Source organism: Zalophus californianus, chromosome 15 (genome assembly GCF_009762305.2).
Source record: "Zalophus californianus isolate mZalCal1 chromosome 15, mZalCal1.pri.v2, whole genome shotgun sequence".
Taxonomy (NCBI): domain Eukaryota; kingdom Metazoa; phylum Chordata; class Mammalia; order Carnivora; family Otariidae; genus Zalophus; species Zalophus californianus.
In genome coordinates, this window is record NC_045609.1 from 22,079,488 (window position 1) to 22,095,124 (window position 15,637).

A 15,637-nucleotide genomic window follows, 5' to 3' on the forward strand; every position below is an offset into this window, starting at 1 on the left:
GCTAACCGAAGGAAGCCAGGCACAAAAGGATACATATTGTATTAACCATAAACCACTCATATGAACTATCCATTATGGGCAAATCCATAGAGAGAGAGAAAGCAGGTTAGTGGCTGTCAGGGGTGGGGGAGGAGGGAATATGGAGTGACTTCTCAGTGGGTACAGGGTTTCCCTTTCGGGTGATGAAAAAGTACTGGAACTAGATAGTGGTGATGGTTGCACAACATCATGAATGTAGTTAATGCCACTGAGTTGCATTTTAAAATGATTACAATGCTAAATTTTATGAGTATTTTACCATAGTAAAAACAAAACAAAAAAATGGCAAATCATCTGTGTTCTAGATGTGAACAACGTACAAATTGTCCCTGCGGGGACATCTGTGAAAGGCCCAGGAATGAAAGAACCGAAGGACTTGCTTTGCCATTACATAGGGTGTTCTCTCTCAAACTACTTCAGATCCCATACTTAAATTTAGAATGTTTCATGTGGTGGTGGTGTTAAATATAATCACAGAAGGGCAGTTGGGGTTCTATGTGAAAGATGAGAAGATTAGTAACCATTCCTTGTTTTCTTTACACTTCATTATAAAAATACAGAACTAGAATACAAATTAGTAAATGAGGTGGCTACGTTGTTAGGGACAAAATCACCTAGAGGTGTTGAATAGAAGGTGACAACTATACAGAGGAGGTTCTCTTCGGCCTCTGTCCCCTTCAGCAAACACATAGCACTGCCCCAGATTTCGCCCATTACACTACCGCTTTCAAAGTATGGATTCAGTATTGTTGCTAGAAAGTGGTGTCTGAAAACCCATAAGCATCATAGATATCAACTGTTTTGACTACATTTCAGAGATTAGAAAATGGGAGGTTTCAGTTCAGTGTCACAGTGGTAAATGCAATGAATGTTTTTATATTTTCATATATACTGTCATAAATGTCTTCAACATAATTATCCGCTGATTCTGAATCTTAGGTTCCTTCCACTATGCCTCCTCTTGCTGCTGTTTTATCAGAGTCAAGAAGAAAACACACAATGTGGTGTTCTCTTATATACCACCCTGTTGGTATATTCTAATATGCCAACCTGTTCCCTCACCCTAAATGGTTAAATAAAATACAGAATGCAAGGATTTTTCCCTCATTCTAAATGGTTAAATAAAATACAAAGTGCAAGGATTTGTAAAACATCCACTACCACGCTAATAGATGAATGCTAATAATCTAAATCCTATCTGACATGTACCATTAGAAGTTAACATTATACCAATTTTTATTATTATAAGGCAGTATATTCCATAAATCAAAATTTCACTAGAGGTAAATATGCAATTTTCTAAAACAATTCAAAAGATAATTTTTATACAGATTGTTATATTTGGATGACAAATTTCTAATTTTTTTATTAAAGAGGAAGGAAATCAACATTACAAATAAATTTTACCATCAGGGAACAGGCTATTCTGACTTGTAAAGAGGAAAAGAGAACAAGTCATATGAAAATGATACACAAAAATTCTGATTCAGGGCGACAACGAACTTAGAGCTCTTAAATTCTGCTTTTCTTCATAGGCAATAAGTAGTACCAAATCTCATCTTATGCTAGCAATGCTTTTAACACTAAGGACAACAACAGCTACTCTATGATGTAGCCTACTTTTGGCCAAGGAGCTGCACCAGGCACTTAACATACACATAGTGTTTCTAATCCTTACATTAAACCTCTACATAAACAATATATCCTCAGTTTAAAGACTAGGAAACCAGGGCTTAGGACATTAGGCAACCTGACAAACTTTGTATAAATATTAAGATGAAGAACAAGGATTAAACTCTGGTGTATGTGATTCCATTCTTGCTCTTGCAAAGTTATCTTCCTTGGCCAAAGCCCAAGATCATATTTTTTGGAGAACCTCCACTTTAAAGATTACAGAAAAGCTTTAAAAGCAGAAGATAAAAGGCACATATTGACACAATAGTTTAATGCAGCTAGATTAGTACCTCTACTTTCTAAAGACAAAAACTAGAATTGGCATGTTTATAATTTACATGAAGTACTATAGCATAATGCCAAAAACTTATCCCCTAACAGACCTTTATACAGAGATGAAAGATGAGCATTAAAAGCATTTTCAGCAGGTGGGCTAAGGAGAGAAAATGTGTCATTAAATCTAAGCATTTAAAATTGCTGTTTTGTAGGTTTTACACTTTGATAATACAGAGGACCATCCATTTTTAGTTTTGTTCTAGAGATCCCCTAAAATAGCAAAAATCAGGGAAAGACAGCAAAAACTTCACAAGCACCCATGTGTTGCTGCAAGTTCCTAGCACCTCTTTCAAGCATACTCACTTAACTGAATTCATCAAAAGTCGTATCTAAAAAATTCTTAAAAGGAAAGGCTAGAATCCTGGAACCTATTATTGCTATTCTAACTTCATAAATAATCTGTGTGTTTTTTTCTAATTTGAAGACATGAAGAACAGTTGAGGAGGATGAGCCCTGCTTGATGGATCAGAAAAGGGACTTCAAATATCTGAAGCTAAGCTGTTTCTCGTGCTTCTTGATTTGTCCAAAACAATAGAGTGAAATAACCCACATGTGTGGCAGGAGGATGTCCATTAAATTTCTGATAAACATCTCTATGGGGGCAGTGGGGTGGGAATCCGTAAAATCATCATTGCGGTTGGTTTTGTTTTTAAAAAGAAACTTTGAAGTTATTCATAAATATTTACTTGAACACATGATTCACTTAATTATCTGTAATTACACAGAAAATCTTTTTCATTAATATTCAGACAACCGTGGTTCTGCTTCTGTATGTAGTTTTGATGTTGCCTCTATGTGAAAGTGAATTAGACTTAAAAATGGTGGAAACGATATTTAAGATAACATGATCATGTTTCAAAGAGATGTTCCAATTTTGTAAAATGCCAAGGTAAATTACCTGGTGGTGAAATCACTGCAAGTAAAGACTAAATAAGCCAGCATCGTGAAAATAACAAAGGAAAATTACACCCTGTTCCCAGATAAATTATCTAGAGGTTAAGCTTCATGTCAAGGAATTAGCTTGGTTTGCTATAATTATCATTTAATTTTTCATTAAGTACTCACAAAACACCGACATTAAATATGACACCAATGCTCAGAATTATGAAACCTATATTGTAAGGCAAGGCATATTTCATATGCCTTATTTGCAAAAATTACTGTGCACAATCCTCAAATCAAGGTTTATCAAGTTTAGTTTCTGATGTGTGTCTTTATTTGTATTTGTAATTTATTGAGTAGACTGTGTACTAAGTGGGGGGGGCAGTTATTGTTAATTAGAGGCTTAAGAGATATGGGTTTCTGTAAGTCTCTAAATTCCTTGCTGTACTTAAATCACAATGGTTAACAATGAGCAGCACTGAAGGGAAAGTGAAAAGTAGAATAAAAGTTCCTCATTCTCACAAGTTCACTGGGTGCTACCCTGTACACGTACCATGTATCACCAGTTGACTCCCTCAAATCTTGCTCTTCACCCTTAAAACTCACAAAACATTGATTGAATTCCAGGAGGAAAAAGACACTTGAGAGCAGTATATAGAAGTCTTTAAAGTTCAAGCCAGCTGGAAGAGTGCATTAAAATGTTCCTTCCTCGGGACCCAAACATGACAGGGTTTTACCCCCACACGGTTCCTTCTACCTAAAATGTCCTCTCCAGAGCTGATCAAGTCCCTGTCAGGACTGAGCTCACAGATCAAGGGTCGCCACTGCGAGGCCTTCCCTGCTACCTCCCTGCTGAGTTTTCAACTCCTTCCCTGGCAATAGTAGTCACCCCCTCTCTGAAATCTAGTTTTTCTCTAGAGTAGAGGCCTCTCGTGGAATTTCCATATTGAATTATTACTAGTACCCACTTGGTATGTTTATTGCCAATCTTGTTCCCTGATGAATCCCTTGCACCTAGAATAGTGAGTGCTCAAAAACTGTCTGTTCAAAGAATAAAGGGTATAGTACTGAGGCGGAATCAAAATAGCTTTGCATGATTATAGTTTGGTTTAAAACACACACACACACACACACACACACACACACACACACACACACACACAGTAGAAATGTCAGAGCAACATATCTCATGTGCCGTGAAACATGATTTAAAAGACTAGTGAGGGGCGCCTGGGTGGCTCAGTTGATTAAGTGACCGCCTTCGGCTCAGGTCATGATCCCAGGGTCCTGGGATCGAGCCCCGCGTCGGGCTCCCTGCTCCATGGGAAGCCTGCTTCTCCCTCTCCCACTCCCCCTGCTTGTGTTCCCTCTCTCACTGTCTCTCTCTCTGTCAAATAAATAAATAAAATCTTAAAAAAAATAAATAAAAGACTAGTGAGTTGGGAGTGAAAGATATAGGACAGCCTGCATTCAGTAAACTGCTTAACTAGGCTCTGAGTTTTACAAGCACTAAAACTTCAGAAATGATTTAGAATTCTGGTTTTCTTTAGGACACTGTTAAAGCAAGTATATCAATTGGTATCTCCAATAATATTAATGACATGCCTTATGACAGCATGTTCCTATTACTTCCCTGGTAGTGGGAGAACCAATGGATTTCAATGACCAAAGTTATACAAATCATAGGAGAATAAGAAGTTGAGAAAAGCTTCTAGATTTTAAGTTGTTAACATAGTCAAGTAAGTATAAAGTATACTTACATTTATGTGTAACTGTGAGGAAAAAATGGAATGAAAAGCTTTTAAAATTACGTTGTGTAATATATACATAATTAAGTTGTATAATATACCCATAAGTAGGAATTTTTATTGAAGATGGATGACAGAGAAAGTTATTTTATGTGCTAATTGTGGGAAATTACCCCTCATATGATAATCATTATTTTCTCTGCAAGTAGGCACAATGCTTCAAACAATAATTTACCCCAATTTCTTTTTTCTTTTAGAAAACATATATATACCAGTTATTTTTCATGACCTAATCAAATGGTCATGAACAACAAAAAACAAGAATTTTCTAAACAATATATTAAGACTTTTTTCTTCTTACTGGTAAGTCACAATTCACTGCTTAAAAACAAAACAACAACAACGAAAATGTCAAAATGTTCGAATTTATTGCCACACAAGCTAATGTCTGTTAGATTGCACCTGGAAATAATTGAGGGACCTTTGATATGGTGCCCAGCATTACAAAACACCACTTTATCTGGAATTGATTAAGGACAGAAACGAGCCCCTTCATCCTCACTGCAAGCTAACCTTCCATTATGCTGGCTCATCACCAGTCCCAGCTTGGGACTCAGTGTGGATTCACCATCCATTGTCTGAAGTCCCCGCAGCCAGAAAAGCTCTGGAATTCAGAACTTGTCAAATTTTAGAAAGGTATGTACCAATATTACAGGCTCATCCCCACAGTACCCCCAAACAAGGAATTTTTACTTCAGCAAAATGTATGAAGATTCACACTAAGGTGGATAAATAAAGACTATAAATAGCTTCACGTAAGGTCAGAACAGGTTTTGCTGCCAAATGAGTTCAGGTCGGGTCAGATTTTGCCACCAAAGAAGTTAGAAAATATTTTCGGTTTTCATTTTGAATTGTGAAATGACGGAGAAGAGACTGTGGAGTATCAAGGCCTCCCTTTATGGGTCATGTTCAGAGTCCATGCCCCAAGCCTGCTACATATAAAATAAATTTATGTCAAGTTTCTGCTCACTTTTTTCTAACAAGGAAGAAAATCTCCAAGTAAATGTACCTCACTAAATTTGATTTTTAAAAAGTGGTATTAAATTGAGGATTTTTTTCATGAAATTCTGATATCATGAAGTAACCTCTCAGGTTCTCTTAGTTCATTCAATCTCTCCCTGAAAAAAGAAAGTTTCAAAAGTACAAAAACCTTGGGCAAAGATAACATAGAAATCTGCACGCCGAAATGAACAAACTCCAATATTAAGTTCAAGAAAATACCATTACAAATTCATTATTGGAGGAGTCAAAATTTCTGATTCGTGGATATGGATGCACAAGATACTTAAACATTTTAAGTACAAAGTTGATAGTACTTGTGAAAGTAGGAGTAACAGTCAAGAGAAAAATGATTAAGAAAATAAAAAGTATTAAAAATTTTCTACTTATGCAAGACTAAAAGAAGAAATATCTGATAATAATGTATATAGTGAAGCGGAAAAGGATATAAAAGCTACTCAGCATGGAGTGTACGTTGGCCCCCAGCAGTTACAAAGCACTGGATACATGATCGTGTTCAGTGAACCATATAACTCAACTCATCCCACTCAACCATGTAAGACTTCGAGAGGTTCTGTGCTTGTAGAGCAGTAGTATGCAATGTCCAAAAACACAAATAAAACTTACAGGTCAACAGAGATGCCATGTATTCAATGTGCCTACACACCATCACCTCAGTTTAGAGGGAACTTGGTATTCAAGGCATCCTGATCAAAGACCCTGAACCAAAAAACAAACAAACTAAAATTCCAACAATGAAAACTCCAGGATTAGGGATAATGAATGAAATTCAGAAATGGACATTCCCTTGACTCTTCCTCAAAAAACACTGATATACGTTTGGATAATTTAAGCGTCATGAGAGAAGAAACAAGGACAGCTCCCACACATAAGGCAAGCACATGGGAAAGAAGAGTAGAAAAGAAAAAATTTATGGGGTCTACCCTCAGAAGAAACACAAACTGTAAAAACCCAACTTAAAGTAAGTTATTTTGAGATTCTTAAGATGGAAAAGGCAACTGAACTAAAATGGCGAAAATCCTTTACTGAAGTTCCCTAGAAAACAAGCAAACTCATTGCAATGGAACTCATTACCCAGTGGGGTCTAAATATCTAAGTATTTTTTCCAATCTACCACCAGAAAAGAAAGAAAGAAATAAAAGGGGGGGGGAGGAAGAAAAGAGAAGAGAAAGAAGAGAAGAGGAAAAGGAAAGGAAAGGAAAAGGAAAAAGGAAAAGAAAGGAGAAGAAAAAAAAAAAAAAGAAAAGTCACTGAATGAAACACGCAAGAAACTAAGTTTCTGGTAATTATCAGCAGTAAAATATATGCCCTATATTCCTACCAGAATGGGATATCGGTACAAAATAAAGACCTAGCATTTCTACCAAATACTAAGGATGTTTTTCTAAAAAGCAAATCTGATTTCAATACTCATCTGCTCAAAACCTTTTGGTGAACCCCAGAAAAAAAAGACCCGTAGCTCAAAGTTCCTGAGTTGGCCCTTCTCTTTTTTTACATCTTTATATCATGCAATGACACATCCCTGTCCGCTGCACTCCAACCACACAAAACAATGTTTAGACTCCTAAGCAGGAATCAGGCTGCTTCAAATGTTTCTCTCCCTTTCATCCTACATTCTATCTGGAAGGCTCTGACGCTCTTGGGAAGCACCTGGAAAACACGTATCTTCTTAACATCAATTCAAGCATGCCTTCCTCTATCCCTCCTTTCCTAACCTCAGCCTCAGATGGAATTTCCCACCCCCTCATTCTGCTACCAAGAGAACCTGAATTCACCTTTATTTGGTATCCCTAAGATTTCCAGCATGGATTGGTTTATCACAGCTGGCTCTGGCCCAGTACTTTAAGGTTCTCTACTCACAGCATCTGCTGAATAACTAAATTAACTGAAAGGATTTTAATCACCATCACATGTTTTATTAAGCATATTTAAGTTGGGAATCTGGACAACACAGCCTTCTCTGGATGCTCCTATGGACTGAATTGTACCCCCTCCCAAATGCATATATTGAAGCCCTAACCCCCAATGTAATTATTTGGAGACAGGGCTCTTGGGGGGTAATCAGAGTTAAATGAGGTCATGAAGGTGCAGTGCTTACCCAACAGAATTGGTGGTCTTACAAGAAGAAGGAGAGAGAGAAATCAATCTCTCCCTCCCCACCCCCGCATTCACTTGCACACACCAAGAAAAGGCTATGGGAGCATACAGTGAAAAGGCAGCACTCTACAAGTCAGGAAGGGCCCTCCTTACCAGAACCCACCGTGCAAGCACTCTGAGCTCGGACTTGCATTCTCCACAACACTGAGAAAATAAATTTCTGTTATTTAAACCATGCAGTCTATGGTATTTTGTTATGACAGCTTAGGCTGATGAAATCTGGATGCTAAATAAATAAAATCACTGAATGACAATTTTCACACTTATTCTTTGGGGGCTGACTAAGCTAAGTACTTCTGGCCTTCAGTATAATCTTATGTGGGTAATATGGCCTCATCTGTCATGTCTTCTTTAGAATCGGCCAATTTACAGCAAGTCTGAAATTCTATCATGACAATCACCTTGAATTTAAGTGTTGTCATTTTTAAAATCTCTTTTGAAAACATGGCTCTACTGATTATTTTTATTTTACTCTCATAATATCCCTGATAGTTGTGTCAGACACATGAATCCCATTTTATAGATAAAAGAGTTTGATTGCTCTATCCAAGACATCAGGTTAGAAGCAGGGCTATATATGAACTCAGGTCTCCTGACTTTCAGTAAATCCTTCTCTTGTAATCAGCATAAGGAGAGATAAATAGCTATGGGATATGGATACGCACACACACACATGCATGCGCGCATGCACATTCCCTTTTCACATTCAGAACAAAATATAGAAATTATTAGAAAAAAACATTTCCTAACATGAGTTTGAATCCTTATATTCCTGAGAAAAATAGAAACACTTGCTATGTGCTAACAAAGGAAGAATATAATGATTCCATTACATTTATCTCACTGACTCCAATATTAAATATGTCTCATGAGACACTTTATACCCAAATGCCCTAAGCATGTGATCTGTTCTGAAAACACTCAACAGCAACACATAATTTTTAAGGCCATTTTGAGACATTCCTATACAAAAAGGATTTCACACTAAATTTTATATTAAAATAATTCCATAAGTAATGAAATATTTCAAACATTTGAGGAGCTTGTTGCAACAGAATTTTGGCAGTTTGCATATATTTCCCACCTGAAATGCTTTCATTTGACCACACCCACCAATGCTGCAGTGTAGGTCATCTAGAACACCCAGAGACCTTCTAGAATATTTGGCTCAGAAGGAAATGGAATACACACACACACACACACACACACACACACACCTGCACATATGCGTGTGTGTGTGTGTGTGTGTGTATACACATACATCCTTTTTAAGAAAACAAAAACTATTATATTTTTATCCAGAAAATGTTGGGAGAAAAGGCCTGTTCATTTAAAAGATACCTCCTGCTTGATATGTATCTGCTCTAATACTGAACATTCTTGGTGAACTCTGGTCAGTAAAGTATTTCAATGGCACATTTATTTAGTGTCAGCTGCATATAAGGAACATGCTGACTGCCTCCTTGAGGTGAATACCAGGAGGTTCTATGTGGACAAGAGAACAGAACAGGTACACGATAACTTGAAAAAGCAGCAGAATGTGTTATGTGTCCTGACAGTGTAAGGTACTTGTCAATCCAGAAGACTGACTGACTTCTAAGTAGGGTGAATTGACAGATTTCAGGGAGAAGGCAAGATCTGGCTTGTACCCAAGTGGGCTGGCACAAAAATGCTTTCTTCACGGACAAAGGACAAGCATCAGAAGAAGTGGATTGATTCAAGGGCTGGTAAGACCTCCAGTTTGGATGGAGTCAAATATTAATGAAGTAAATGGTGAAGGGGAAAAAAGCCTGGGAGGTGCAGGTGCAGATCAGACTGGGAAGGGCCTCAAGCTCTGTAGTCAGGAATCTAGACTTCACTGAACAGGGCTGGACGGAGTTAGGAAGGTCCTGGGGCAGAGTGTGATGATGAAGGCTTCATAAAGAGTACCCACAGCCCCCGGGACAGGGTAGCATGCACAGGAGAAGGAATCAAAGCAACTGACTTCATACCGTCTCTGAGAAGGATAACCTTAGATGAGGAGAAGTGGAACACAGCTGGGAAAATTTCAAGGAAGAGAGAAAAAATGCCCATGTTAAAGGATTCCACATAAAAGCTCCATGATTTACCACGGACCCAGCCACTGCTCACTTTAATCTGGATTGCACTGTCGTGGCTCATGACGTCTGCCTGGGCTCTCCATGACATTCCACGTTCAGAATCATGGTGGAGCCTGTCAGACACTTAAGGCCATATCTCATAAACAGGAGCCAAGCTGAGAGCTTTCCTTGAGACCAGCACCGCTATGCCAGGCATTAAACAAATCTTTTGTGCTATGCAGCTGTGACCTGCTCCCTTGGGAAATCAGAACAGCACCTTTGCAACATCATCAGCCCCTGCTGACACAACGTACCAGAAGTCAAGGCTGACTTAAAGCCAGTCTGCACAGCCTCACTGTCTACAGGATGTTGAACCACTGCCCTAGAATATGGCACATTCGTAAACATGTCCTCAGGGTAGTCTGCTGATAGCAGCTCCTTTAAGAACACCATATCCAAATGAATCTTTTCATAAATAACAAACACATTGTGAAAAAAAATTTACATGCTGACAATTCAGCGAGGAGTTGCAATCTTTATCTTCTCTACTATAGCCATCCATTCTCTGTGGATCCATTGGCTGAGCATACATTACATTGGGTCAAGGAAGCATTTTAAAGAGTTATTATTATATATACTAGTAATTAATATATAGTATCAGAAGATTTTGATTGTAGATAAAAAAATAGAGTACACATTTTCCTTAAAAGAGCTATGAACTATAATCCTATTTTAGGGATTTGTTTTTCTTTGTTACAGATATACAACTGGCTTTTCCATTGGTGGCACACCCTATGGAAGCCAGTTTATTAACCACAATGGATCAAGAAAAAAATGCCAGACCTAGGGAATTACCTCCCCCGCTCTCCCACCCCCAAATTCAAAATGCACCAAAAAGTTAGGAGCACATTTTAAGATACCCACATTCAAGACAAGCAAAAATGAATCTACAGGTTTACAATAATCATCTACTGATATTTGGAAGATTCCTTGCTTTACATGGAAAACAAAATTAATTTTATAAATTACAGTGGACAAATGAGGCATACGGCTGTACAACTGCAGTCTGTTGCAAACTGAGATTTGTCAGCCATAAACTGATCAATAATTAAAATGGAGTTCACCTCCATGCTCCATGCTGTAATTTTAAAGTGTAACTACAGGTTTCCCTAAGTTTGCCTGAAATATGTGTTAAAGCTAAACATCTATACCATAATAATATTCATTAGTAATTGTACCCTGTTGATTAACAAGCATTCTGGAAAATGTAAGGGGAAAAAAAACACACCCACCCACATAATTAGGACATGTGTTTACTTAATAATCCTGAATATCACTACGAAAAACACACTACTTCAGTGAAATCTAAATGACTATATTTAACCGTTTAAATATTTTAGCAATGTATCCGAGTTGCGATGTTTTTCTCCAACACAGAACACACCCATTATTAATAGACCAGAAAAACAAAAGCAATCTGATTCTAGCAGCTTCTTAAAATCCAATCTCTTAAAAAATCCAGCCTGAAGATCACTTCCTCCCCAGAGCCAGAGAACAATACAGAGAACATGTTGCTTATTCATTTCTTACCTTTTTTCCTTTCCTTTTCCTATGAGCAGGTTTTGCATTTTTCTCCTTTGGCTCTTCACTCATCTTTCCTTTAAGTCAGGTGAGCTTATACAAGACAAGAGATCACCGCCCGTATTCCAACATCCAAAACCACGACAAAGAGTCAAAGCCTTGAGACCAAAGTCCATTTATGGGTGCTCCCCAGGCAGGCGGCGGCCGCTTCCACCCAGCCCTCACTGCTGGGAATGTGGCACTGCTCAGCTCTCCTCAGGAAGAAACGGGTGTTCTCTACATCCAACAGTCAATTATTCTTACAATGAAAATCAATATTTTAGCCTCTCATTTTTGACTAATCATTACCCTGAGATAAAATCTTGACAACACTTTGTTGCTTATTCCTCCACAGTGATCCCAGCCTGTAAATGGTGAGCGAGAGAACGAGAGAGGAAGACACACACACACACACACACACACACACACACACTCACACATACAGAAATAAGCTACAGACTGCTGACAAATCTCCCGAAGCCTTCCCTGAGGCTGATTTGCTGCTTCTCACAGGCTGGGAAGCCGAATGTAAATTGCTCTGAGTGCTGCTAGCCTCCCATTCGAACACATGTGTTGAATGCATCAGGGCATACCAGCAGAGGAGGAGGCGGTCCAGGCAGTGATAAAAGATCAGGTTACTGGTTCGCAAAAAAACACTCAATGATTCACACAATAAAAGAGATCTACTACTACCGGAGAAACCAAAGGTTACACTTTCTCCATGATTATTTTTCTTTTTTTAATGTGATAAGCAAATGGATGGGCAAATTGCCAATCTTCAGCTAAAGATTTCTGATGAAGGGCTAATTACAGAACGCCCCATACCTAATGTGCCATCATTCGTATTTAATCATTGTTTTCCTGCCATGAATCTACCAACCAACCAACACTAGAAGCCGTCCAGAATATTCAGGAAATATGAAGAGCAAGGCTGCTGTCTAACACCTTTAGGGCAGTGTTGCTCTCAGATCACATTACACACTCCATGCTGCACACCATCCTAACCTGAGGCTACAGGGTGTTTTCTGGGTACATGGGGGAGGGGGGGCTTCACACCTGGGTGGAAACCCCCTTTCCCTGCTCTCCATCCATTTAAACATAGATGAATTACCAGCAGAAACTATCACGCAAGCATCTCTTTGAAGAGTGCCAGTTACATTCTGATTCAGGAAAGAACAAAGTTCTGAGCCACCATGGGCCACCACTAAGATTGAAACAGGTCTCTCAAAGCAGGTAACTTACAGGTGTAGGGTAAAGACAGGAAGAGTGGACGGGGAGGAGGAGATGGATAGCAGGGTCAGAGCCATCCTTAGGGGTCCAGGAGCCAGGAATCAATCATGTCTTTGCTCACTCTAACATTTTTATTCAGGAGAAATTGGATTAACATTAACTTCTTCATTCGTAAGAAATTGGATTAAAATGATATAAAGCACAGCATTAGAGGGAAAAACACATCACAAGGGCTAATTTTCAGTGTTGTGTGGGGGAAGATTTAGCGATGGTCTGAGGAAATGATGCTAAAATACCAAACAAAAAGGACAGATATTTATACCAAAATATTCCCCATTCTTTACCTATAGAAAGGGGGCTTGTGTTTACGTGCAACCAACATTCCTTCTGCCACACCTCGAACCACCAGTCCCCCAGAAAACTGAATTGTGAGGGGTGCTTGAGATGGCCCCCCATGGCCATGCAGGCGGGGGACAGGGGTGCAAATGACCCTTCCACAAGCTACATGAATTTTATAAACCGTGGGTTAGCTAATGGAGCTACTTTTTCACTGTGAGCTTTCACATTACTTAAACAATAATACACATCTTAGTAAGTCTGGTGTGGCCAGAATCCTGAATAGTGTCAGGCATATAACCCCCTTTGCACGTTTCTTCTCTGACTTTGAACTGCTACCTCTCCTCACTTTCTGCTGCCATTTCTCAACATCCTTGTTATCACACAATAAAAGGTCAAAAATCTTATTACAGCAGAATAAGCCTTTTGAACGTCTTCCCTGATTCTACCCTTCCTCATCTTCAAAACACAGGGAAATCCATGGACCTGGCAGTTCCTTACTGCCTCTATCCTTCATATACTTTAATTGAATAAGCCTAGGCTAGTTACTTGCGGACCTTTTGAAGGACAAAGGTGAGGTAGGTGCTTTATGCAAATTCTGTATAAACTAAAGGATGTAAGCAGGTGGACTGAAATCAGACTATCTAAATCTTTGCATTTTTCACTAGTTAAGCAACAGAGATAATGCATCCATTTAGAGTAGAATCCTGACATTTTGATTCCTACTATCTAAAGAAGTACTGAGTTGAATCCCCTTCCAGAAAAGTCTTTGTCACTAATTATTTACCTAGTATCCAGAGTAGAGCGCTTTAAAAAAAAAAAAAAATCAAAGGTACACAGAAATTGAGACTACATTTAGTCTGTGGAAAAATTTACAAATTATATCAGATATATAAAATCAAACTAACATGAATATTTCTGGCCAAGTAAATAGCACAAGAATGTGTTTGGGGAAAATGCCATTATAATAACTTTTTGAAACTATAAAAGTATGTTTAAATTTGATGAAAAATTTAGGAAATTGATTAATTAAACTGGAACTGACAGGAGACAATGAGGTTGTGAGTGATGATAATTGCCCATTTCTTTGATAAAGCATGATCTTGACTCTTCACTTATATATTTGATGCTCATGTTACAAGCTAAAGTGCTCTCTGCTGGTTAGATGGAAAAAAACAGGACTTTTAAAAATAAAATTATATAGCAAAATTCTACAAAAGATCACTTTGGGAAGGAATTATCCTTATAGACAAGGAATTCATAAATCTGACTGAATCATTTTTCCAGATGTCACATTGTATAATCAAATCTGATAGAAAGCCCAGTTTCAAAAATTAACTTTAAAATATGCAAAATTGTATACTTAAGTAACAAAATGTTAAGCTATAGTTTAATAATAACAGTATGTGATGTATAACACGTTTTATGTTCGTTTTCTGGAACTTGGTAAGTTCTAGACCTTTTGAATGAACAAATCTCTAAAAATCTGTAAGGCAAAAAGAGTTTCTCTGTTAAAATTAAGCCCTTAAAACATCACAAAATCAATAGTAATTTAATTCCTCACAATGCGAAACATATTTCACTTGTGAAATCAGATAAATTTCATTTAAAGTTTGAAAAATTAAAACTTAGATGTAGAAAATAGAAAAATTGTTCCTTATTATTGTTTAATGGTCTTGCCTACACTTGTACTCTAGAAATATGCATTCACAGAAATACTGATTGTTTTTAATAAGCCTAAAGGTGTACCAATGCACATTAAATTAAAATTGCTCTGGATAAAAGAGTAATTTGATTGATCTAAAAACAGTCTAGGCATGATTCCTTGTTCCAAAAATGTTAAATATTAACTACTTTCTGATGGTAATCTCTTTTTCATCCAAATTATAAAATTCCCCTAACCCTTCAGGAAATTAAATTTAGCCTAAGAAAAAATTATAAGCCAAATACACTGAAATTATCAACTTGGAAACAAAGCTCTCTGTCAGATCCCCGAAGAGGACAGCATAACTGGATTGCAATGCGCCCAAACATGACCGCACAGAACTGCCTGCCTAATTAGAGTTTCCTCCAGATAGAAACGATCCTAAACTAGTTGATACAGATCTACTGAGACAGTTCTATTTTTAAATTAAATAACTCGCATAAGAGGACAACAACCAGGGCCAAGTTAAGTCTCGTAGAACAGATCTATTTTTAAAATGAAAGTGGCCTACCAGAGGAGAAATCGCGGGGCAGGAGTTATTAGGAAGCAAATGTTTTATGCTATATTCTGCATAGAATTCATTTGAACACACTAACACTGATATAATTTCTTGGCTAAAATTAAAGTGCATCAAATTAAAAGTAAAAAACGAAACTTTCCACTTAAGTCCAGCAGAAATACCTATATGAAGAGACTAATTTTATTTTTAAGGCTGGGACATCATGTACTTACTGTAAGTCACACTGCTGGTT

General features: G+C 37.7%; 1 protein-coding gene across 2 annotated transcripts in view; it reads right to left on the reverse strand.

Annotated features, from left to right (window-relative positions):
- The window catches only part of ANK3 (ankyrin 3), a 689,507-nt gene that overhangs the window by 512,638 nt on the left and 161,232 nt on the right, over nucleotides 1–15,637 (reverse strand). The window contains exon 1 of one of the 2 annotated variants that reach the window (XM_027596000.2): nucleotides 11,585–12,181. The exons of the other annotated variant lie outside the window; for it this stretch is intronic. Within the exon in view, the coding sequence (XP_027451801.2) occupies nucleotides 11,585–11,647 (63 nt within the window). The 5' untranslated portion in view covers nucleotides 11,648–12,181. Of the gene's footprint in view, nucleotides 1–11,584; nucleotides 12,182–15,637 lie in introns of those variants that run through there. 2 annotated transcript variants of the gene reach the window in all.